Below are 26,693 nucleotides of genomic sequence, written 5' to 3' on the forward strand. Positions count from 1 at the left end.
AGGTTGTGGCAACAGCCAGAGTGTGACGTAGCAATCTCCCCCCCCCCCCCCTTGTCGCTTCCGTAGCGAAGCGTCTGACGTCACGACGCGTTGGAAACGCATCCAACGGATTGGAAAGCATTGACGCATTGGCCTGACGTGTTCAATGTGAAAGGCCCTTAAGACTCAATAAAATGTTGTTGACATAGAAAACCTGTAAAGCCTACTTTTAGTACACAGAAAATTCACAAGCGGTATTTTTTGTTGCTGTTGTTTTTTGTCTCTGTACACATCACAATCAATTCAGTTGATTTATATCATACCAAATCACATCATAAGTCACCCTGTGATGCTTCACAGGGGTAAGATCTGACCTCAGCAACCCCACAGAGCAAACATGTAGGAGACAGAGGTCAGAAAAAAACTCCCTGTGGTGTTTCCCAGTGGTAGGAAGAAACCTCAAGCAGACCAGACTTGGAGGAGCGACCATCTGCTTTGACTGAAGTACCAATTACAAAAAAAAAAAAAAAAAAACCACAACAGAAAAAGGTCCAACATGGCAAAGAGAGAACTTGACAGTTCCAGTGGGGTCATGTATCCAGTCCCATGCTTTAGGGCAGTCAGAGGGTGGACACATGAACATTTTTTTGGACTTCACTTCCATCATTCTTTCTTATATTAAATAAATCTGTCTGGAGGAGGTAGTTCTGCAAAAGTGAATGAATCTTTAAAAAAAAGACTGGTGAAGGAAGACACCAAGACACACAGACAACTCTGAAGGACTTACCGGCTTCAGGTGGAAATGTGCGCAGTGCAACTTCTAGCAATCATTCTAGCAACAAAATGATACACACATGCACCATTTTGAAACACTTTCAAATTAACAGCAACACACTGACATGTTTTGCACAAAACACTGAAGTCAATATTTTTTTTTTTTTCAAACAAGAGCTGAAAGTTACAGTAGTAAGCAACAAAAGTGTTATTTCCCTGTTTGTTTTTTTTACAAAGAAATAGAAATTTCTTACGAATACCTAAAGAAAGACAGAGTACTGTACAGTTCAAATTCAAAACACAAAACAAAACATTGAAAACAAGTATTTACAGTACTGTAGTTTACAGACATGGTACAGTAACATCAGAATGATATTGCACTTGACAGTACTACCCAGTGTGTAGTGGCTGAGGTTTGAGTGGACCCTTTGTCCACACTTTGCATAGATTTCCTTAAGTTATTTTACTGTAACTTCACTACGTAAAGTTATTTCAACTTACGTAACTAGAGAAGTCTTGTGGCATTATCTAATAACTAAATTGAAATGACAAAAGAAAAAATATATGCAAATTGTTACATCAGTTTGTCTCATTGAGACAGCACCTTTTTTATAGTGTAGCTTCCCTCAATGTGAGGCCGTGGCTGATCCAACCTGGTCTCACAGCAAGTCGTGATTCAGCAGAACAAAATATACATTAATCTGTTGGTTCGTGATATTGTGACGAAAAGTGCCTCATTTTAGTCAAGGCAGCACGAATTCATTTTAATTCATTCCGTGATGGCTGCACGAAATTAAAAGTGAAGCGGAGGGTCAGGGGTGGTTATGGTTAGGGTGGGGGGAAAGAGTAAGATTAGGTTATGTTTAAGGTTAAGGTTGGTGGTAGGAGTAGGGTTAGTAAAAACCACCCGTCACAAAAATTTGACTCATTTCGTGATGGGAGGATGAAAAAAATGTGAGACTGGGCTGGGTTGATCACATAGTCCACCAAAGGTGCTAGAATTTCATCTGAAACATTTCTCCTTCTTGCTCTTCTTTGTCTTCCTTGTCTTCTTCCTCTTTCTCTGGGTCTTATCTCCTCCATGATTGCAGATTTGACTAAATATCTTACCTGAGCTCTATTTGTAGTGTCAAAGGTCAGACTGATTGGTGGTGAGTTTTCTATGTTTTCAGATGTGTGCATAAGTATTTCCAATTGCCAGATGTGTTTTGTATTTTTGCTAAAAGTGTTTTCCCCAATGATAAGTTATTTTATCTTTGAGTTCAATGTCTACTGTGGAAACGGTGTGTAATGTTCTGCAACAACTGTGTTGAGGAATTGCAACAAAGTGCAAAGCAGAAAATGTGTTTAAGGTATTGTCACATTGTGTTTTAGCTATTGTTACAAGAGGTTTTGGATTTGAAGCTTTATTTGAAGCATTCGCTTTTTGGATGTAAGCAGTTGGCAAAAACTGTAAAACTGTAGAAGAACATGAAATCTAGGCTAGAGTCTGTGCCTTCTGGCAAACTGTAGCTGAAATTTCACAAGTTTTCTCTCTCTCTCTCTCTCTCTCTCTCTCTCTCTCTCTCTCTCTCTCTCTCTCTCTCTCTCTCTCTCTCTCTCTCTCTCTCTGTGTGTGTGTGTTATTTGGGCTGTGATTTCTTTGACTCTTCTTCAGGGTAAATTCTATCGTTGCACAGATGAAGCGAAAAACACTCCTGAACAGTGCAAGTGAGTTGAGCTCTGTAAGTCCTAAAACCCAGCAGCCAGTCCAGAGTACTGACGGACTTGATCTGTGGTGTTCAGAGGGACGTTTGTGGTCTATAAGGACGGAGATGTGACCCATCCCATGGTCAGAGAGAGAATTTGGCAGAACAGCGACTTTAACTTTGACAACGTGCTGATGGGGATGATGGCGCTCTTCACCGTCTCCACCTTCGAGGGCTGGCCGGCGTGAGTGTGACATCATCACTCTGCATCAGACATCAAACTGAAATGTGATGAGATCTTAGCGTTTGTGACAAACTCAGCAATCGGTGCCTTAGTCAGTTATGATCAATCATTCAATCTTGACAAAACTAAACTGGTTTCAGCTCCTCGTGCCGCGGTCACACCATGACCTTGGACGCCCCGTTTTCACCGAGCGCTCCAGGTCAGGACGGTTACCTCAGGCTTATCTTGCGTTTCCACCACCAGCAGATTTTGTCTGGAGCATGTAAATGTTGACATGCATGTCATTGAGCACTCATACACTGTCATGCTAGAGTGCCTTGATTAGAAAGAGTGACGTCAACTCAGAACATGGTGCCATTTTGGTTCCAATTGCGCTGAACTACTGAATGGACCTTTAATGTTTTCAACAATTTTTTAAATCATTTAACCACATACAACAATGCATACAGGTACAGGTGCTATCAAAATATATATAAAAATAGTTAAGCTATCAAATTTGTATAAATTTCCAATTCATGATGATTTATAAATTTAAAAATGTATAAATTTAAAGCCTGATTTATGCAGCTGCAGCTCTGTAACTCTGTGTCATGCAATTACATGCGTGACAGTTTTAAAGTTCTCTGCCTCTGAATTCTGCTTTAGTCTGGACTAATTTGGCCCTCAACAAGCTTTTCTTTCTACAATCATCACCTCCAAATCAAAGGTTAACTGAACATTTTACTCTTTTACCGACTTTGTGCTGTAAATGTGCGGACTTTTCTGATTTCCGTTATACAAATTCACATTCATACAGATTCATATCCTGATAGGCAAGAACTGATTCAATTTTCAAGGTCATAGGTCAAAGGTCGAAGTCAGGAAAAATGTTGAAAAATTGGAACGATCCCTATCCTTTAACATTGAACAAACCTTCAATCATCAAAGATCAAAAAGATCAAATGTTTATGATATTTGACAGCATATGTAGGATGGTGTCCTTTATCACCTGACAATGTTTGATCCGGATCTGATCCTACAACTTATGTCCCACGTATGCGGGATGTATGAATCATACGTTAGCATGTGTCAAAAAATGTTGTGCAAGCCAAATATTTTCTGACTAACTCGCCGTGCTACGACGTATACCAGGGTGCTTCAACGTGCTCTTAACTTATACAAGACTTACCCAGAACCTATTCGACGTATCCAGCATATTTGGCATATTTTTAGTACATTGGTGTACACAGGCTAAATCTTCAAGGTGTGACAGAACTTTAAAATGTGAAAATTTTCTGCTTTTCTGTTCAGAAAACCTGAAGTCAGCTTTTATTCTCACTGACTGGAATATAAATGCTGACAGCGTTTTCATTCATTCACCCTGTAAAATGGAGTGGATGGATGGATGGATGGATGGATGGATGGATGGATGGATGGATGGATGGATGGATGGATGGATGGATGGATGGATGGATGGATGGATGGATGGATGGATGGATGGACATAGAGATAGATTCATGGATGGATGGATGTACAGTGGGGCAAAAAAGCATTTAGTCAGTCCCTGATTGTGCAAGTTGTCTTACTTAAAATGATGATTGAGGTCTGTAATTTTCAACATAGGTATACTTCAATTATGAGAGACAAAATGAGAAAAAAAAATCCAGGAAATCACATTGTAGGATTTTTAAAGAATTTATTTGTAAATTATGGTGGAAAATAAGTATTTGGTAAATAACAAAAGTTCAACTCAGTACTTTGTAACATAATCTTTGTTGGCAATGACAGAGGTCAAATGTTTCCTGTAAGTCTTCACCAGGTTTGCACACACTGTAGCTGGTATTTTGGCCCATTCCTCCATGCAGATCTCCTCTAGAGCAGTGATGTTTTGGGGCTGTCGCTGGGCAACATGGGCTTTCAACTCCCTCAACAATTTTTCTATGGGGTTGAGGTCTGGAGACTGGCTTGGCCATTCCAGGACCTTGAAATGCTTTTTAAGGAGCCACTCCTTTGTTGCCCGAGCGGTGTGTTTGGGATCATTGTCATGCTGGAAGACCCAGCCACATTGCAACTTCAATGCTCTCACTGATGGAAGGAGGTTTTAGCTTAAAATTCTCATGATACATGACCACGTTCATTCTTCCCTTAACACAGATGAGTCGTCCTGTCCCCTTTGCAGAAAAACAGCCCCAAAGCATGATGTTTCCACCCCCATGCTTCACAGTAGGTATGATTTTCTTGGGATGCAACTCAGTATTCGTCTTCCTTCAAACATGACGAGTTGAGTTTTTACTAAAAAGTTCTATTTTGATTTCATCTGATCACATGATATTCTCTCAGTCCTCTTCTGGAGCATCCATATGCTCTCTGGCAAACTTCAGATGGGCATGGACACGTACTGGCTTAAGCAGGGGGACACGCCTGGCACTGCAGGATTTGAGTCCTTCTCTGCGTAGTGTGTAGCCTTTGTTACTTTGGTCCCAGCTCTCTGCTGGTCATTCATCAGGTCCCTCCGTGTAGTTCTGGGATTTTTGTTCACCGATCTCATGATCATTTTGACCCCACGGGATGAGATCCCAGATCGAGGGAGATTATCAGTGGTCTTTTACGAGGGCTGTTAGAAAAGTATCAGACCTTTTTATTTTTTGCAAAAACCTGATGGATTTGAATCACGTGTGCTTGCATGAGCAAACCATGAACCTTCATGCGCATGCATGAACTTTTTCTCACCTGTCGATTGCATAATTTTCTGGTAAGCAGCCTTTGTGTGAGGACATGTGTAGTGCGCTCGGCAGATTTTCATTTCAAGGAAAAAGACGGAACGACTGGAGCAGCGCTACTGCATCAAATTTTGCCAGAAACTGAGTGACAGCCAGGTGGAAACCATTCGGAAGATTCAGGCGTCTTTCGGTGACGATGCTATGGGCAGCACACAGATTAAGGAGCGGTACAACCGGTTTAAAGACGTCCGCACAACGGTGGAGAGCGAGCCGCGCTCCGGTCGGCCATCAACATGCTGAAATGACCAGATCATTTCCAAAGTGAACGCTGTGGTGATGCGGGACCATCGTGTGACTGTCCGAGAAATTGTGGAAGAGGTGGACATCAGCACTTTTTCGGTACATTCCACTGTGACAGAAGATTTGGCCTTGAAAAGTGTGGCGGTGAAATTCATGCTGCTGCTGACAGTGCAGCAAAAGCACTTCCGTATTGAAGTCTCACAGGACATGCTGTGACATGCCCACCTCTTCTACAATTTCTTGGATAGTCACACGACTGAAAGTCACCGAAAGCCGTCTGAATCATCCGAATGGTTTCCACCAGCGCTGCTCCAGTCGTTCCGTCTTTTTCCTTGAAATGAAAATCCGCCGAGCGAACTACACACGACCTCACACAAAGGCTGCTTACCAGGAAATGATCGACAGGTGTGAAAAAGTTCACGCATGTGCACGAAGGTTCAATGTTTGCTCATGCAAGCACACGTGATTCAAATCCATCAGGTTTTTGCAAAAAATAAAAAGGTCCGATACTTTTCAGATCTTGTATATCTTCCATTTTCTTACAATTGCTCCCACAGTTGATTTATTCACACCAACCTGCTTGACTATTGACTGTTGGATGCTGTGGACAGGTGTCTTTTATACAGATAATGAGTTCCAACAGGTGCCATTAATACAGGTAACAGCTGGAGGACAGAAGAGTTTCTTAAAGAAGTTGTTACAGGTCTGTGAGAGCCAGAAATCTTGCTTGTTTGTGGGTGACCAAATACTTAAATTCCACCATAATTTACAAATAAATTCTTTAAAAATCCTACAATGTGATTTTCTGGATTTTTTTCTCATTTTGTCTCTCATAATTGAAGTGTACCTATGATGAAAATGACAGACCTCAATCATCATTTTAAGTAGGAGAACGTGCACAATCAGGGACTGACTAAATGCTTTTTTGCCCCACTGTTTGTGTCAGCCTCCATCACAGAATTTTCACACAATAACTCAAACCAATAAATGCTGTCTTCTTGTAACCCACTCGACTAAAAGAGCAAATGATGATTTAAGTGATTAGATGATGGTGGTTGACTTTGATCCACTGGATGAATCCAAAAAGAAACTTTGATTAGCACATGTCATATTCCATAGACGTGTCTGTCACCTGCTGGATGGTGTGTAATGAGCAGCAAACATGAATTAAGACTAAATAAATATATAAAAGCACAAATACGAATACAAGTATGAAAGTATAAATAAAAGTCTAATTGCATAATCAAATTTATTTATACATTTTAGTGCTCTCAGGCAATTCATAATTATCAAATTAATTACAAGGTTTGCAATTAATTAATCTAAATTAATTTTATATATTTTTTTAACATATCACCCCTCAAATTGCAACGCATGTCTATGGGTTCTCAGAAACACAAACACAATGAAAAAAAAATCACTCATAAACAATTCCACAAATATTATAATGTATAAAAATAAACTGGGCAGTTTATGAACTTTGGGAAAATGGGGCTTCATGAAGGTAATGAGCACGATTTATTGATGCACTACAAAATGGAAAATCTTTATTACTGAATTGAGGTGATTGTGTGTGTGTGTGTGTGTGTGTGTGTGTGTGTGTGTGTGTGTGTGTGTGTGTGTGTGTGTGTGTGTGTGTGTGTGTGTGTGTGTGTGTGTGTGTGTGTGTGTGTGTGTGTGTGTTGGGGGGCTTTTGATAATTTTAATAATTTGTGGCAAAATTAGAGTATCTGAGGGGGTGGGTGTTATTTCTGTTACTTATGTCACAGAGGTGATAGATGAGCTGTGTCAGTACATTCATCTTAAATCAGGACAATATCTGTGGAAACAGTCATAGAATTGTCCTGTACGACCTGTCCAGTCGTTCTTATTGTGTTGTGTATAATAACACTTCTGGCCTTGGTCGAATGAAATTTGGGGTTCCACAGGGGTCTGTGTTAGGCCCCTTGCTTTTCTCACTTTATATAGCACCCCTTGGGCATATTTTGCGGCATTACGGGATTTCCTTTCATTGTTATGTTGATGATACTCAATTGTACATGCTAATAACTGCTGGTAAGCTTGCCCATATAAAAGCCTTATATCTCTGAGAAGTTGGTTGTCTAGTAATTTCCTACTCTTGAATTCTGATAAGACTGAAATGATAGTTTTGGTCCAGCCCAGACATCAGCATCAATTTGACCAGCTGGCGCTTAATTTGGGTTCGTGTGTTGTGCATCATACGGACAAAGTGAGGAATCTTGGGGTACTTTTTGATCCTATGTTGAGACATTACGAGGACTGCCTTCTTCTGTCTGCGAAACATAGCAAGGATTTGTCCCATCCTGACTTTGATACATGCATTTATTTCTTCCAGACTGGATTATTGTAATGCTTTATTTTCTGGTCTGCCGCAGTCTAGCATTTGGGGTCTTCAATTAGTGCAGAATGCTGTTGCCAGACTTTTGACACACAGTTGAAGGTTTGACCACATTACACCCATTCTGGCGTCCCTTCATTGGCTTCCGGTTTCTGCCAGATCGGATTTTAAAGTTTTGTTGTTGGTTTATAAAATTGTTCATGGACTGGCACCTGCCTACCTAGCGGACTTGGTTAAGCCCTACGTACCTGCGCAGCCCTTGCATTCACAGGGCGCAGGGCTTCTGTGTGTTCAGAGGGTGAACAAGAAGTCTGTGGGGTATAGAGCCTTCTCCTACCGTGGTCCGACTCTTTGGAACGATCTGCCTGCAGTTATTAGGCAGTCTGACATGGTGGAGAATTTTAAATCAAGACTGAAGACCCACTTTTTTAGACTGTCTTATCATTAATCTAATTTGTTTTTATGTTTGCCTTGTAATTTCTTTTTATTCTATTGTGTTTTATCTTTTTATTATGCCCTCATTGATTTAAACTTGATTTTAAATTACTTTGTGTTGTTATGAATTGTGTGAAGCGCCTTGGGGCGACTTTGTCGTGAGATGGCGCTATATAAATTAATAAATTGAAATTGTATGACTTTGGAGATGCTGGATTTTGAACATTAAATATCAAACATTTGAAATGTAAAAGATAAATAAAAAATGATTTGACACAATATTATCCCTTTAATAATTATACACTGGCCAAAATAATGAGTGGAACACAGTTTTCCTTGTGTTATTTTGACCAGTGTATATGTAACGCTGTCAGAGCACTCGGATTAACTTTGTTGTTTTCCAAAGTGAGGACTAAAACAACCTCGTTAGTATTTCCTGCTGCTCAGCAACTCGTGCAGGCTAAATACTTGTTAAATACTCGCTAAATACTCATTAAATACTCGTCATACCAAAGTAAGTTTCTGTCAGTGTTACATTTCACATGTGGGCCTTTTGTGTGTTTGCAGATGTTCACACATAAAATCCTGATTAGACTTTAATGATGGTCAATTAACAGTCACTCAGAGCTCTTACAGGTTTAAAATGGATTAAAAATGTTTGATTTGTGATGTTTAATGTTCAGTCGACATATTTAAAAATGAAGCAGTCTTGGATCCCGTCTGTCAGTGTTTTCTGTTGTCCTATGGAGGTCATCTTGACAAAGTAATGGTGTGACCTTTACGTTCCGCAGTCTGCTCTATAAGGCCATCGATGCCAACGGGGAGAATTCTGGTCCGATCTACAACTACCGAGTGGAGATCTCCATCTTCTTCATCGTCTACATCATCATCATCGCCTTCTTCATGATGAACATCTTTGTGGGTTTTGTCATCATCACCTTCAGGGAACAGGGAGAGCAGGAGTACAAGAACTGTGAGCTGGACAAGAACCAGGTACGTCCAAAAATAAGAACCAAAGTAAGAACCAGGTGTGCCCAAAAACAAGAAACAGGTATGTCCAAATCAAGAACTAGATTGAGAACCAGGTACATCGACAAACAAGAACCACATACATCCAAAAATAAGAACCAGGTACATCTAAAACAAGAACTGGGTTGAGAACCAGTTACGTACATCCAAAAAAAGGAAGCCAGACACATGCAAAGAACAAAAGATAGGTATGTCTAAAAACAAGAACTAGAGTGAAAACCAGGTACTTCTAAACACAAGAACTAGGTATGTTCAGAACCAGAACTAGGTACGTCCAAAAACAAGAACTGGAGCGAGAACCAGGCATGTCCAAACAAAAATCAGGTACGTCGAAAAACAAGTACCAGGTACATCCAAAAATAAACACCTGGTACATCCAAAACAAAAACTGGAGCAAGAACCAGGTAAGTGCATCTATAAAAAGGGAGCCAGACACATCCAAAGAACAAGAACCAGGTATGTCCAAAAGTAAGAACCTGGTTCTGTCTCTCGCTAGTGTAAAAGTAAGAACCTGGTTCTGTCTCTCGCTAGTGTAAATGCGTGGAGTACTTTGTTGTTGTTTTATGGTTTTATTCTGTTTCTGTCTCTCATCAGCGTAAATACGTTGAGTATGTTATTGTTGTTGTTTTACGGTTTTATTCTATTTCTGTGTCTCATTAGTGTATATGCGAGCAGTACTTTATTGTTGAGGTTTTACAACTTTATTCTGTTTCTGTCCCTCGTTAGTGTAAATGCACGGAGTACTTTATTGTTGTTTTACAGTTTTATTCTGTTTATGTGTCTCATTAGTGTAAGTGCGAGGAGTACTTTATTGTTGTCGTTTTACACTTTTATTCTGTTTCTGTCCCACGTTAGCGTAAATGCGCAGATTAATTTTTTGTTGTCATTTTAAGGTTTTATTCTAATTCAGCCACATGGGGTGTGCAGCCAGTACATTCTGAGTGCCGGTCCCAAGCCCGGATAAATGAGGAGGGTTGCGTCAGGAAGGGCATCCGGCGTAAAACAAGCCAACCCAACTATGCAGACTCAGAATCGAATTCCCATACCGGATCGGTCACAGCCCGGGTTAACAACGTCCGCCACCGGTGCTATTGCCCAACAGGGTGCCGGTGGAAATTGGGCTACTGCTGGGTGAAGACGACGAAGAAGAGGAGGAAAACGTTGCCACGAACAGCGGGAGAAGAAGAAAACTAGAAGGGTGGAAATGAGAGTGGGGACTTTGAATGTTGGTAGTATGACTGGTAAAGGGAGAGAGCTGGCTGATATGATGGAGAGGAGAAAGGTAGACATATTGTGTGTGCAAGAGACCAAGTGGAAGGGAAGTAAGAGCAGGAGCATCAGCGGTGGGTACAAGTTGTTGTACCGTGGTGAGGACAGGAAGAGAAATGGTGTTGGGGTCATTTTAAAGGAAGAGTATGTTAAAAGTGTGTTGGAGGTTAAGCGAGTGTCTGACAGGGTGATGAGTGTGAAGTTGGAAATTGAAGGGGTGATGATGAATATCATCAGTGCATATGCCCCATAGGTAGGTTGTGAGATGAAGGAGAAAGAAGATTTCTGGAGTGTATTAGATGAGGTGGTGGAGAGTGTGTCCAAGCATGAAAGAGTGGTGATAGGAGCAGACTTCAATGGGCATGTTGGTGAAGGGAACAGAGGTGATGAGGAAGTAATGGGTAGATATGGTATCAAGGATAGGAATGGGGAAGGACAGATGGTAGTTGATTTTGCAAAAAGGATGGAAATGGCTGTGGTGAATACCTACTTTAAGAAAAGGGAGGAGCACAGGGTAACATATAAGAGTGGAGGAAGGTGCACACAGGTGGACTACATTCTTTATAGGAGATGCAAGCTAAAAGAAATCAGACTGTAAGGTGGTAGCAGGAGAGAGTGTCACTAGACAGCATAGGATGGTTGTTTGTAGGATGACTTTAGAGGTAAAGAAGAAGAAGAGAGTGAGAGCTCAACAAAGGATCAGATGGTGGAAGCTGAAGGAGGAAGACTGTTGTGTGAAATTTAACGAGCAGGTGAGAGAAGCACTAGTTGGAGGGGAAGCAATTTTGGACAACTGGAAAAGTACTGCAGATGTGGTGAGGGAGACAGCAGATGACTGTAGCGAGAGTAGAGAGCAAGTTGAGTCTAGTCTGGAGAAGTGGAGATATGCTTTGGAGAGAAGGGGAATGAAAGTCAGTAGAAGCAAGACTGAGTACATGTGTGTGAATGAGAGGGAGCCCAGTGGAATAGTGCAGTTACAAGGAGTAGAAGTGGTGAAAAAAGATGAGTTTAAATATTTGGGGTCAACTGTTCAAAGTAATGGAGAGTGTGGTAGAGAGGTGAAGAAGAGAGTGCAGGCAGGGTGGAGTGGGTGGAGAAAGGTGGCAGGAGTGATTTGTGACCGAAGAATATCAGCAAGAGTGAAGGGGAAAGTTTACAAAACAGTAGTGAGACCAGCTATGTTGTATGGTTTAGAGACAGTAGCACTAACAAAAAGACAGGAGGCAGAGCTGGAGGTGGCAGAGCTGAAGATGTTGAGATTCTCTTTGGGAGTGACAAGAATGGACAAGATTAGGAATGAACATATCAGAGGGACAGCTCAGGTGGGACGGTTTGGAGACAAAGTCAGAGAGGCGAGATTGAGATGGTTTGGACATGTGCAGAGGAGGGACCCAGGGTATATAGGGAGAAGGATGCTGAGGATGGAGCCACCAGGCAGGAGGAGAAGAGGGAGACCAAAGAGGAGGTTCATGGATGTGCTGAGAGAGGACATGCAGGTGGTTGGTGTGACAGAGGAAGATACAGAGGACAGGGTGAGATGGAAACGACTGATATGCTGTGGCGACCCCTAACGGGAACAGCCAAAAGACAAAGAAGAAGTTTTAAGGTTTTATTCTGTTTCTGTCCCTCGTTAGGGTAAATGCGCAGAGTACTTTATTGTTTTTGTTTTACGGTTTTATTCTCTTTCTGTTCCTCATTAGTGTAAGTGCGTAGAGTACTTTATTGTTGCTGTGTTATAGTTCTGTTTCTGTCTCTCATTTGCGGAAATGCGTGAAGTGCTTTATTGTTGTTTTACGGTTATATTCTCTTTCTGTCTCTCGTTAGTGTAAATGCGTGGAGTGCTTTATTGTTGTCGTTTTACGGTTATATTCTCTTTCTGTCTCTCGTTAGTGTAAATGCGTGAAGTGCTTTATTGTTGTCGTTTTACGGTTATATTCTCTTTCTGTCTCTCGTTAGTGTAAATGCGTGAAGTACTTTATTGTTGTTTTATGGTTATATTCTCTTTCTGTCTCTCGTTAGTGTAAATGCGTGGAGTGCTTTATTGTTGTCGTTTTACGGTTATATTCTCTTTCTGTCTCTCGTTAGTGTAAATGCGTGGAGTGCTTTATTGTTGTCGTTTTACGGTTATATTCTCTTTCTGTCTCTCGTTAGTGTAAATGCGTGGAGTGCTTTATTGTTGTTGTTTTACGGTTATATTCTCTTTCTGTCTCTCGTTAGTGTAAATGCGTGGAGTGCTTTATTGTTGTTGTTTTACGGTTATATTCTCTTTCTGTCTCTCGTTAGTGTAAATGCGTGGAGTGCTTTATTGTTGTCGTTTTACGGTTATATTCTCTTTCTGTCTCTCGTTAGTGTAAATGCGTGAAGTGCTTTATTGTTGTCGTTTTACGGTTATATTCTCTTTCTGTCTCTCATTAGTGTAAATGCGTGGAGTGCTTTATTGTTGTCGTTTTACGGTTATATTCTCTTTCTGTCTCTCGTTAGTGGAAATGCGTGAAGTGCTTTATTGTTGTCGTTTTACGGTTATATTCTCTTTCTGTCTCTCGTTAGTGGAAATGCGTGGAGTGCTTTATTGTTGTCGTTTTACGGTTATATTCTCTTTCTGTCTCTCGTTAGTGGAAATGCGTGAAGTGCTTTATTGTTGTCGTTTTACGGTTATATTCTCTTTCTGTCTCTCGTTAGTGTAAATGCGTGGAGTGATTTATTGTTGTCGTTTTACGGTTATATTCTCTTTCTGTCTCTCGTTAGTGGAAATGCGTGGAGTGCTTTATTGTTGTCGTTTTACGGTTATATTCTCTTTCTGTCTCTCGTTAGTGTAAATGCGTGGAGTGCTTTATTGTTGTCGTTTTACGGTTATATTCTCTTTCTGTCTCTCGTTAGTGTAAATGCGTGGAGTGCTTTATTGTTGTCGTTTTACGGTTATATTCTCTTTCTGTCTCTCGTTAGTGGAAATGCGTGAAGTGCTTTATTGTTGTCGTTTTACGGTTATATTCTCTTTCTGTCTCTCGTTAGTGTAAATGCGTGGAGTGCTTTATTGTTGTCGTTTTACGGTTATATTCTCTTTCTGTCTCTTGTTAGCGTAAATGCGTGGAGTGCTTTATTGTTGTCGTTTTACGGTTTTATTCTCTTTCTGTCTCTCGTTAGTGGAAATGCGTGAAGTGCTTTATTGTTGTCATTTTACGGTTATATTCTCTTTCTGTCTCTCGTTAGTGTAAATGCGTGGAGTGCTTTATTGTTGTCGTTTTACGGTTATATTCTCTTTCTGTCTCTCGTTAGTGTAAATGCGTGGAGTGCTTTATTGTTGTCGTTTTACGGTTATATTCTCTTTCTGTCTCTCGTTAGCGTAAATGCGTGGAGTGCTTTATTGTTGTCGTTTTACGGTTATATTCTCTTTCTGTCTCTCGTTAGCGTAAATGCGTGGAGTGCTTTATTGTTGTCGTTTTACGGTTATATTCTCTTTCTGTCTCTCGTTAGCGTAAATGCGTGGAGTGCTTTATTGTTGTCGTTTTACGGTTATATTCTCTTTCTGTCTCTCGTTAGCGTAAATGCGTGGAGTGCTTTATTGTTGTCGTTTTACGGTTATATTCTCTTTCTGTCTCTCATTAGTGTAAATGCGTGGAGTGCTTTATTGTTGTCATTTTACGGTTTTATTCTCTTTCTGTCTCTCGTTAGCATAAATGCGTGGAGTGCTTTATTGTTGTCGTTTTATGGTTATATTCTCTTTTGTCTCTCATTAGTGTAAATGCGTGGAGTGCTTTATTGTTGTCGTTTTACGGTTTTCTCTTTTTGTCTCTCGTTAGCGTAAACACGCGGAATGCTTTATTGTTGTCGTTTTACGGTTATATTCTCTTTCTGTCTCTCATTAGTGTAAATGCGTGGAGTGCTTTATTGTTGTCGTTTTACGGTTTTCTCTTTTTGTCTCTCGTTAGCGTAAACACGCGGAATGCTTTATTGTTGTCGTTTTACGGTTTTATTCTCTTTCTGTCTCTCGTTAGCATAAATGCGTGAAGTGCTTTATTGTTGTCGTTTTATGGTTATATTCTCTTTTGTCTCTCATTAGTGTAAATGCGTGGAGTGCTTTATTGTTGTCGTTTTACGGTTTTCTCTTTTTGTCTCTCGTTAGCGTAAACACGCGGAATGCTTTATTGTTGTCGTTTTACGGTTATATTCTCTTTCTGTCTCTCATTAGTGTAAATGCGTGGAGTGCTTTATTGTTGTCATTTTACGGTTTTATTCTCTTTCTGTCTCTCGTTAGCATAAATGCGTGGAGTGCTTTATTGTTGTCATTTTATGGTTATATTCTCTTTTGTCTCTCATTAGTGTAAATGCGTGGAGTGCTTTATTGTTGTCGTTTTACGGTTTTCTCTTTTTGTCTCTCGTTAGCGTAAACACGCGGAATGCTTTATTGTTGTCGTTTTACGGTTATATTCTCTTTCTGTCTCTCATTAGTGTAAATGCGTGGAGTGCTTTATTGTTGTCATTTTACGGTTTTATTCTCTTTCTGTCTCTCGTTAGCATAAATGCGTGGAGTGCTTTATTGTTGTCGTTTTACGGTTTTCTCTTTTTGTCTCTCGTTAGCGTAAACACGCGGAATGCTTTATTGTTGTCGTTTTACGGTTTTATTCTCTTTCTGTCTCTCGTTAGCATAAATGCGTGAAGTGCTTTATTGTTGTCGTTTTATGGTTATATTCTCTTTTGTCTCTCATTAGTGTAAATGCGTGGAGTGCTTTATTGTTGTCGTTTTACGGTTTTCTCTTTTTGTCTCTCGTTAGCGTAAACACGCGGAATGCTTTATTGTTGTCGTTTTACAGTTATATTCTCTTTCTGTCTCTCATTAGTGTAAATGCGTGGAGTGCTTTATTGTTGTCATTTTACGGTTTTATTCTCTTTCTGTCTCTCGTTAGCATAAATGCGTGGAGTGCTTTATTGTTGTCGTTTTATGGTTATATTCTCTTTTGTCTCTCATTAGTGTAAATGCGTGGAGTGCTTTATTGTTGTCATTTTACGGTTTTCTCTTTTTGTCTCTCGTTAGCGTAAACACGCGGAATGCTTTATTGTTGTCGTTCTACGATTTTATTCTCTTTCTGTCTCTCAGCGTAAATGCGCGGAATGCTTTATTGTTGTTGTTTTATGGTTTTAATCTCTTTCTGTCTCTCATTAGCGTAAATGTGTGGAGTACGCTCTGAAGGCTCAGCCGCTGAAGCTTTATATCCCAAAGAATCCGGTCCAGTATAAATTCTGGTTCATCATCAACTCCACAGGCTTCGAGTACGTCATGTTCGTCCTCATCCTGCTCAACACCGTCACGTTGGCTGTTCAGGTTAATAACACCGCTCATCTCTCTCTCTTTCTCAATGTATTTTATTGTATGTTATAAATAATCTAAATAAATATACAAAAACCAAACAAAGGAAGAAACAAAAATAGCAACACAAAAGTAGGTTTTATTCCTGTGGACAAGCAGAATAAATAAATCAGAGATTCAACATGACTGCTGCTTTGAAACATTTATTAAAGTCATGCTCATCTAAAAAAAAAAAAGTCCAGTTAACAGTCGACAAAAGTTTTTCACCTCCGGGACAGACCATGTTGATATGAACACAAAATAATTTCAGGTTTTCTGTACCAAGGACTTGAAGAAACTTTAATTGTATTACCTTAAATTACAGTGTGTTTAATCGCTCAAAGACATCAAATCCGTTCAGTCGTATGAAACGAATTCGCTGCATCTCAGCAAGCGTCTAAACAGCATCTGTAAGATCCGCTTCTACAGGCCGTCTGCTGAGCGCTTTGTGCCAACATACGACGGGAAATCAGACAAGCACGCTACACAGACAAATCCATGCACGAAAGGAAATTTGCAGCATGATTTACATAATTAGGAGCCTGAAATACATAAAATATTGTACTCAAGTGTTCAGGGGGTAAAATCTTTGTCATTCACTGTTTAACTGACTTCCAGCGTCCTTCATCCTTCTCACAAATAAAAAGTGAAGACATCGTGCAGATAAGAAGCCAGACTTGTAGATATCTCAGAAAAAGGTTGAAATAACATGTTGAGTGCAAATAGCCACACTGAGTGCTCGGTCTGTTCCCTTACGTTCGCTGTCTCCGTCCCCGTGGTCGTGTTTCTGTTCTGGAGCTGGTGACCATCATGCACTTTAAGTGGCCTGTAAACTGTTCAAACATGGAATATTTCATAATAACAAAGAAATAATAAGAAATAAATAAGGTAATATTTCCTCATTTTGCTGATGTATCGGTGTGATGCGTGTTTGGGTGGGTGACCTTTGCCCTTTGTTGTGTGGCTCTGCAGCACTACGAGCAGTCTAAGACCTTCAGCGACATCATGGACATTCTGAACATGGTGTTCACAGGACTCTTCACGGTGGAGATGCTGCTGAAGCTGCTGGCTCTGAGGCCCAGGGTGAGACGGCCTCACGGCCCCATGGCCCTCATGCTCCCCTTGGCCCTCACACTCCCCACGGCCTCACGGCTTTCACGCCCCCCCACAGCCCCACGGCCCTTACGCTCCCCCACAGTCTCATGGCCTCCCACAACCCTACAGCCTTCACGCCCCCCACAGCCTTCACACCCCCACAGCCCTCACGGCCTCCCATGACCATCGCGCCCCCCATGGCCGCACGCTCCCCACAACCCCTGCAGCCCCACGACCCTCACGTCCCCCACGGCCTCACGCTCCCCACAACCCCTGCAGCCCCACGGCCCTCATGCCCCCCACAGCCCTCACAGTCTCACGGCCCGATGCCTCATTTCCAAATTACTGTCTCTCAAATATAACTGGCTCCAGACGCGTAGCTGGAATTTGATGACCTTTGATGGGAACTCATGAGCTGTGTTTGACCTTTGACCCTTCATTTTGTGTCCTCACAGCATTACTTTGTTGACGCCTGGAACTCTTTCGACGCTCTGATCGTGGTCGGCAGTGTGGTCGACATTGTTGTCACTGAGTTCAGTGTGAGTACTAAATCAAATCCAGACTCTGGATTGTTCTGATCTTGGTCTGAAGTCATGTCTGGGCCTCTGGTCCCCACCATGATTCGGATTGTCACTTCAGATCATGTGATCATATTTGGGGGGGGGGGGGGGGGGTCTCTAATGACTGACCATGTTAGCAGGACAGGGCTTTTTTTGTTTTTGGTCTTTGGCACAGGGTGTCCATTTCTTCTGATAACGATCTAGAATACAAATTTGTTTGATGAAAATAACACATTTACACTGTGTGAAGGTTCAACCCAGATTGGTCACTTCTGGACAAGGTTAACAAGGCCTCAGTTTTTTACACAGCAAAGATTTAAGTGGGGTTTGTGACTGTGACTGTGTACAGTGGAGCTTGACAAAGGGTTCCCAAAGTAATCCCTTACCCATGTGGTTATATCAGATATTGATGAATGATTGGACTTGATGCAGTGCCGTCTGAGGGATTTGGCCCTTCTCACAGTTAGTCAAATCTTTTTGCATCCCTGTTTTTCCTGCTTCCATGACATCAACTTCGAGGACAAAGTGTTACCTTGCTGTCTGATATACCCTGCCCACTGACAGGTGCCACTGTAATGAGATAATCAATGTTATTCATATCACCTGTCAGTGGTCACAACCGTATTACTGATTGGTGCAGACTCAGACAAAAATCATGTTAATGAAGCTTCTGTGAATCCAAAGTGAGAGTTCCAGGATTGTTAGCAGTCTCTCATTGTTCAATACGTCCATCCATTTTCTATACCTGCTTACTCCAAATCAGGGTCACAGGGGGCTGGAGCCTGTCACAGCAGCCATAGGCGGGGTTCACCCTGGACAGGATGCCAGTCTGTCACAGGGACACATACAGATCTGAAGGGGCTGAATCACTCCTTTTACATGTCAATATTTCTGATTTTACTTGTGGTTATAAAACTGATGTCTTGTTTTGTTGTTCTCAGAGTGGAGAGGACAGCTCCCGAGTGTCAATCACCTTTTTCCGCTTGTTTCGAGTGATGCGATTGGTCAAGCTGCTGAGCAAAGGGGAGGGCATTCGTACCCTCCTCTGGACTTTCATCAAATCACTGCAGGTCAGCAGGGTCCCTGTGGGGTCAAAGGTCACAGTTTGAATGAATGCATCAGCTACAGAAACACTGAAGCAGGTTGGATTTCGGCTGCTGCCTTGCTCAGGGGCAGTGGTGGAACTCTAAATCTTATCCTCTGTCCTTGCAGGCTCTGCCATATGTTGCGCTTCTCATCGCCATGATCTTCTTCATCTATGCTGTCATTGGCATGCAGGTGAGTCCATACAGCTGTCAAACAGCAGAGGAAGCTGTGCTCACAAACCATTATTCACTTATTGGCCCAGTCACATGGCACACGATGATTCCTGAATGAAGGGAAAAAGTAAAAAAAAAATCACAATTCGTTGAGAAAAGGTGGACGAACGAGCTTCATCACCGAACAGCCTGCGAATCAAGAGCGCAAAAGGGATGAAAGAGAAATTAAATGAAACCAAAGCTAACATTGATCTCGACACTTTAACCGAAAATGTGCCTGGAGCCACTGCTGGAGCAGTGTGTGTCTCTGCGTTCCAGGACTCGGCGCTGGGATGGAACTCAGCTCCAAACAGAAGCGCATGATCTGACCCACTGTGGAGATCTGTGCGCATGTCGGTGGATCCACCACCTGCTCTGGTTCCTCATCCAGAACAAAAGAAGGATCATCTCCGTCATCACCATAATCTTCACTGTCTGGTTGAGACTCTGACGACACGCTGCGCGCTCCGCCTTGCTCCAATTTAAAAAAAAAAAACCTGAAGCACTTGTTCAGCATTCATAAGACACCTCATTTTTAGAAACACACACGCACACACACACACACACACACACACACACACACACACACACACACACACACACACACACACACACACACACACACACACACGCTAAATACGGCACCAAAACTGTACACACTGCAAACACGCCAAATATTTCTCAAATCTCTCAAATACCAAAACTCTAATCGCTGTCTGTTCACCCAAAATGCGAGCGTACAACACAGAAAGGGAGAGAGAAAGAGAGAGAGACACAGACGCTGTCTCTCTCTCTTTGATGGCTCAAAGTCACGCTTCTTTAAACTACTGATAATGAGATGTTAAATCTTTCATAAGCTTACTTTTACAACTGCACACAAGAAGGTGAGAGCATGCAACTGTTTTACCAAGCCATGACAATATAAACATGACAAATAATTACCTTTTTAGATGGCTCCAAATGCTTTCTGCAGCGTGCACATGCATGTGCACAGGAACAACTCTGGCTGGTGCGCTCCTCTGTGATTCAGGAAGATCAGAGCCGTTTTCAGCAGAAAACGTGCAGAGAAAATGATTAATCTGCCACAAAATAATTACGATATATATGCAGCGTCCAGCGCAGAGCGTGTGGCTGCAGGTGGAACAAAGCACAGCGTATAGCTAGGAATACAGCAGGTGGGATCATCACGACAACATGCGTGCAAGTGTGAGGATCAAAGTTGTGCAATACGCAGTGATCAAGGATCACTTCCTCAAAACTTTTGAACTGTCAGACACTAAAAGGGGCAGCAGGCTCTTCTGTCTGTGGAGGCTGGAGGACAGCAAGACCTTCAGAGCTCATGGACAGAATGCTGCAGCTCCGGCCGGACTTTTTGTGCAGCAACTCTCTCCTCATGTGCGCAGCACTGGCCAACACCACGATCGCGGCATCCCAGTGATCTTCCTGGCAGGTCAGCACCACGGGATGACTGGCAGCTCTTGCCACATCACACGCAATGGCAGAAGCTCCACACCACACATACAGCAGCACTGGCACGGAGGAGCTGCAGCTCCTCCACAGAAGCGCTCAAAAACTGGCTTTTGTACTGTGTGGTTGAACGATGTCAAACTAAAGGCTAACGTTACAAAAAATAAGCAAACAGTAAGAAACCGTCAAGAACAACATGTAAAACGAAATATGGAGCAATTGAGGTTTTCGTTGCCCTTTGTTCAAATTTTTTGACAGTTTAAAAATCCTGACGAAGTGACTGCTGCAGGAACAAAGGTTAAATGATGCCAGTGAAAGTCCAGATTTCTTGTTTCGTTAGGGCTTCATTGCCTTTTGTTAAGTGCCGTGTGACTGGGCCATTAAACTGTTGTCCGTTCATCTAGACATCCATTTTCTAAGCCCAGTTATTCCGGTTATCGGTCACAGGGATGGGGATTGGACAAAGTGAATATCGTACCAAGAGACGAAGCTCTACAGAATGCCCCATAGCAACAGATTCCTCCATGGCACCATTCTGCTGCCACCATGTTGGACACAGATTAAATTGATGATAATAATAATAATAATTTAATTGAAACATTTTTTTAATTTTTAATCACAATTTTTCACTGGACTGAGGAAAGCAGACGGCAGTCTGTACACAAACAATTTTGGATTGGATTGTTTTTGAACTATCTGATTGACTGAGAACAGTTTGGGATTGGATTGGACTGCTATTTAAAGTTTCTTTTTGGAACCTCTTGACCTCAAAAGACCAAAATGTAAGTCGTTTTTCTCTTTTTTTAGAAATGAATAAAATCTCAAATGCAGTGGTGTGCACAGCTCCGCTAATCCGCTAATTATCAAATAAAATGTTTTCATTATCGGATTAGCTTTTCAGATAACTTTGAAAACCATTATCGGACAAATTATCTTCCGATAAGTTTTGGTCCGATAATTTTTAGACCGCTAATGTATTTTTGCAGACGTGGTAAACAAAGCTGAATAGTTACAGACATTTATGAAATCTAAAATCAGTTGAGTACCTATCTGTTAAATGTTTTGTAGTAGATGCGCAGTTCTATCCTCTGTAAACAGAGGAGAGCTAGTTCTTAAAGAAACCACTCTATTCTCTGCAGGCAAAGGAGAACTGGGGCCTGTACTACGAAGCGGGGTTAATTTACTCAGATGTAACCCAGGGTTAACTTCTTAAACCGGGGTTGACAAAACAGGGTGTTCTCAAGTGGTGTTAATCGGTACTACGACGCTGAATAAGATGTTGATTTGTTGAACCTGTGTTAACCTAACTGGAGTTTGTGCGCGTTCACATAAAAGGGGCAGGTTGCAGCGCATGTCACCATTTTTCAATGATGGCGCGGTCACCGTACTTTACCGAAGAAGAATGCACGATTATTATGCGGAGCTACAAGGAATTTAAATTAACGTTAAGGGGGAAATCGAACACATCATCTGACAATAAAGCAAGACAGGCTTGTTGGCAACGTATTGCTGATCGGGTAAATGCGTAAGTACAATTCAATTGTTCTCCAAATCTGTTACAGATGATTAACCAGTGGAATGTCTGATATGTGTAAAATAATGACCTTCTTTCATTAATTACGCTCAGATGCAACACGATTCAGAAGTGGGCATAGGCCTACTAATAGATGTTAGGTTAATTTAATGTTTCCTAAATAGGCTACCTATCTAAGGATTTAAATCCATTAATGGTCATTCTGTTAACATAGTTACACATATATCACTTTGGCATGAAGGTTATCCAACAGGACTGCCCCATGTGGGGAGAAAAAGAATGTGAAATATGTAATCATAGTAATCGTATATTAGAATATTTAGAAGAATCACCCAAACCAAAGCAACCCTTATGTGGCTGAAATAAGTGAAAAGAAGGTGAGCTTAGAGTGGACTACACAATAATGGGTATATGAAATAGGCCGAATAGGATGGCTATACCTGTACATTGATACTGTGAAAAGATTTGCGATTGATATAATCGCCCTCGTGTTCTCCCAGGGGTGCACTGATTGGGATTTGCATGCAATCAATGGCTCCTATTACTCTTGGGAAACCTAGGAGAGATTGTTATTGATAAGCCCTACTTCGACTAGTTAATGGACATGCATTAGACCTATTTTGATATTAGTAATTACCCGTGATTGCATAAAACCCTTCTTTGATTTGCATTGTGGATAAATGGCCAGGGAAAACGGCAAATGCATCCAACAGTTTAGATAGAGCAAGTACTACCTTGCGAATCATACGACATACAGTATTCTTGCTCAGATGTTCAGCATCACCGATGGAATACATAAATTGTCCACTGGCAAAATATCTAAGTGCAAGGCACATTATCTGCTCGATCGTCAGGGCATTGCTACGATGGGTGATGTTAAAGACGTCTGGCCCGATCAGCTGCCAAAGATAATGAATTCCCTCGGCTGAGAATCTATATCTTTCACGGAGAATATCGTCCGGGCATGTCGGCGGATTCTGGCGGTCTTTAAAAAACCCTCGCCCTGCAAAGAGAGCCCCTCACAATTTGTGCCCCAATATCAAACGGATCATCCAAGGTAGGCCGGCATTGTCTTCAGAGTGATTGAAGGTGGATGGGCGGTACTTATAAAGCGAGTGGTTAAGCGAAAACCTCAACCTAACCGAGAACATAACCTGCTTGGAGCAGGTTTGGCATGCAGCGTAAATTGCCATGGCAGCATACCTCGATCAAAACCTATCCACCTTTCGTAGTATGGGTTAACCGGGAAGTTGCTCCACACATCATCAACTTACTCCCGAAGTTACCCTGATAAGCCAGTAACCCCGATTCGTAGTACAGGCCCCTGGTCACAGAAAAGAAAAAAAAATTTCTTTTAACAACATACTGATATGCTGGCAATAGCACCCAAGTCATCCAGAGGCATACAGTTTTAACTTATGGTTAAAATTTTAACCAAACTAATTTCGGACAAGTTATTTAAATTAACGTCACGTCTGAGGTTTTATAAAGTGAAAATATCAGATATACGGTTTAGTTTTAAAGTAGGGCACTAATTTTCAAGGTTTTAGAGTGGACATGCTGTGCCCAGCAGTGCATTATGGGTAATGTCAGTGCATTCATGACAGAAGAAATGCATTTAAGATGCTCTGATCAGGCTCCACATGGACAACAGCATTAAACTCTTTGTATATTGTGCCTAAAACTCTCGTGAATATATTCTCTGGATTTATAGACGTTGTTATTGTATTTGTTCTATGTAAAAATGCCAGAAGAAGCTCAGGTTGCTCCTCCATTATTTTCAGTTGGAATCATTGCAGTCGATTCCTGTTTGCTATTTAGAGTCCTGCTTATGTCAAACACTCTCTGTCGTCTTTGTTCCAGAGTAATATATATAAGATGTCTGAAATTCAGTTTGCATTTATTAAATTCCACACATCTTAAACGTAGCAGACACTGAATTTTGTTTTTGCAGGTTTTCACGGTCTCTACTGCCATCTACTGGCCACTAGTGCCATCTACTGCCCTACAGCTTTAGGGCAGTATTCACCCTAAAGCTGGGCAGACACTGTACAATATTTTCAATCATTGTACTCGGCTCCAACTCAAACTGTACAACAAAACTGCATGGTGTAAAAGTTTAGAGCACACAATTTATGTTCTCACACTATACGCCTGATGCTCTGATGCGATCTGACTGCTCACATTGTACGTTCAAAAACCACACGTCGGACTCCAGAAGCAAAACGTAAACAGAAGCTTTTTTTCTCAAACTTTATTTACATTTCTTATTTTTTACAAAAACTCTTGATGGGAGACATCAAAGTAAAAAACAAAAACAAAAAACAAAACAAACAATACAAGCCTTTACATGAGTTGAAGAAAAAAAAAGAAACAAAAACTGCTCTCCCAAAGACATGATCACTGTTTATGCTCTCTCCAATTCCGCATCGGTGTTTGCACAGGCACAGTATGAGAGGGTGGACGCTTGTAGTGCTTCAGCACCGGGATAACCTCACGACTTGATTTTCATCTGACCATACGATTGCCGATCAGGAGGTGGTCATGACAGTTTACTAGGCAGAGAGCGGGAGAGGAAGAACGGCACCCGCTGTCGATGTTGTTGCTGATCTGAGCACACAGATCTGTATCTCACATTCATTGCAGCTTACTTTTGGATGTTGAAACCAGGACGTGTATAAGTAACATTACTAACAGATAAAATCAATTTCAATGCGGGATCGGACTGAAGGCGGGAGCGCGTCGTCTTGTCCCTGACGTCATGGAAATGATACGGCTGTACAAACTGTTTTCACAGAGGGCTAAATTTTAGCTGCAAATTTGTCATTTTTAAACGAAGATTTCTCCGCTGAATTACAAATTTGGGCTTACAGATTTACTTTACTGCATTCACAAGGGTATTATATATACATATCAGCTATTTCTTTCTGAAATCTGACCACATTTATTTCAATGCAGGTCTACTTTAAGTACTGAGCGTCTGGGTACCAGTAGATCATGGCAGTGTTCTATTTATTTTGACACCAGTTATATCAAACAGTTATCTAATTACAACTTGGCTCTTTTTTGAAAATGCCTTTTTTTTTTACAAATAAAAAATGGCATATTTTACAAAAGCACATTTATCTGTAAACACCAACACATGACACACCTCACATTAATGTGTTGGTTTACATAGAATGAATGAGCCAACCAATCAGTGTTAGCGGAGGCACATTTTACCCATAATCCCTTTGGCGTCTGTCTGTGTTACAAAACTTCAGAATTAGTGCATTATTCAACATTAAAAGATATATGTTATATTTTAACTTTGTACAAATGACAGAATTCACATTAATGGAGTTATTCTATTTATAATCAAAACCATAAGTCAGCACTGCTTTATTTTCCAAGACCTCCGCCTCACAGCAACACTGCTATAGAGAGTTGAGCTTCACTGGTGCAAGCTATGTAGTAAATAGCAGCTTCTAGCAGTGGGCAGGACGCACAAAGACAGAAGTGCTGATTCATTGTTTGGGTCTGTGGTTGCCTTTGATGCTACCAGAAGCGATCGTGGTGTTAAAACTCAAAATCAGCTTGTTAGTAGTTGCAAGTGTACCAGAGACAATACTGGAAGTTACCAGTTATCTGTAGCTTCCGATAAATGTTTGGGTGGTTTATCGGTTTAGCTTTATAAAAAATAATTTTTCAGTTAGCTGATTATCTGTTATTGAAGCCAATTTTTTGGTTAGCTGTGCCCACCACTGCTCAAATGACAAGGGTCTATTTTAGGTGTCATATAAAACAAATAATGAACGTTTTAGCCCCAATTAATTGAACATTTCATCTTTCACCTCATGAAGCATTCGTACCATTAACAACAATCATTATTTTCATACTACCCTATTCTAATCTTGTTTTTTTTTTTTTTTTTTTTGGAAAAATCTTCATAGTGTGAAAGTTTGATGAAAATCTAAAATAATTAGGCCAGCCCTCTTTGTCTGAACTGCTTCCTGCTGTGTTCACTTCCTTATGTGGGTGACACTGGTGACACGTTCGGAACATGGCCTGTTGCATCCTATCAGGTTTTCCGTGTAACGCCAGCTTTAAGCTTTTGTCCTCGTTGTTGTGGTCCCTCCAGTCTCATTGTGTTGGACACCACAAAGCCACAGGTAGCAGGAAGTGGGAGGTGGCCTCTGGTAAATTGATGCTTCCAGGATGTAAACAGATGGAAATGGATCCTGCACATCAAGCTTTGTGCTTTTGTGGATTCAAACTCAATATTTTGACTTTTATAAAAAGAAAAAAAAATTCTTGTTTGTTGTTTCTCACGGCGTTGAGGCTAACGTGCTGCCGTTTGCGTTCGCTCTCTGTCTTTTAGACATTTGGGAAAATCGCGATGCAGGATTACACTCAGATCAACAGAAACAACAACTTCCAGACTTTTCCTCAGGCGGTTCTCCTCCTCTTCAGGTCAGCTCCTCCTCTTCCTCCTTTTCTGCTCCTCCTAAAAATGAATTCGAATCCACTGCAGTCTGACAGAGATCAGCAGGGATTTGATCACATCACATACTGGTCCTTCAAGTTCACGTTCTACGAAAATTTTAGTTTTTACTTTTATCTGACTAATTATTCTGTTATCA

The 26,693-nt window shown here is 41.2% G+C and overlaps 1 protein-coding gene across 1 annotated transcript in view; it reads left to right on the forward strand.

The window, feature by feature from the left end:
* The window catches only part of LOC117511419 (voltage-dependent L-type calcium channel subunit alpha-1D-like), a 183,882-nt gene that overhangs the window by 104,094 nt on the left and 53,095 nt on the right, over nucleotides 1-26,693 (forward strand). The window contains 9 exon segments of the mRNA XM_034171447.1: nucleotides 2,411-2,463; nucleotides 2,539-2,685; nucleotides 9,270-9,471; nucleotides 15,935-16,093; nucleotides 17,090-17,200; nucleotides 17,668-17,751; nucleotides 18,714-18,842; nucleotides 18,985-19,050; nucleotides 26,432-26,523. Coding sequence (XP_034027338.1) covers nucleotides 2,411-2,463; nucleotides 2,539-2,685; nucleotides 9,270-9,471; nucleotides 15,935-16,093; nucleotides 17,090-17,200; nucleotides 17,668-17,751; nucleotides 18,714-18,842; nucleotides 18,985-19,050; nucleotides 26,432-26,523 — 1,043 coding nt within the window.

The sequence above is a fragment of the Thalassophryne amazonica genome, chromosome 6, assembly GCF_902500255.1.
Source record: "Thalassophryne amazonica chromosome 6, fThaAma1.1, whole genome shotgun sequence".
Classification (NCBI taxonomy): domain Eukaryota; kingdom Metazoa; phylum Chordata; class Actinopteri; order Batrachoidiformes; family Batrachoididae; genus Thalassophryne; species Thalassophryne amazonica.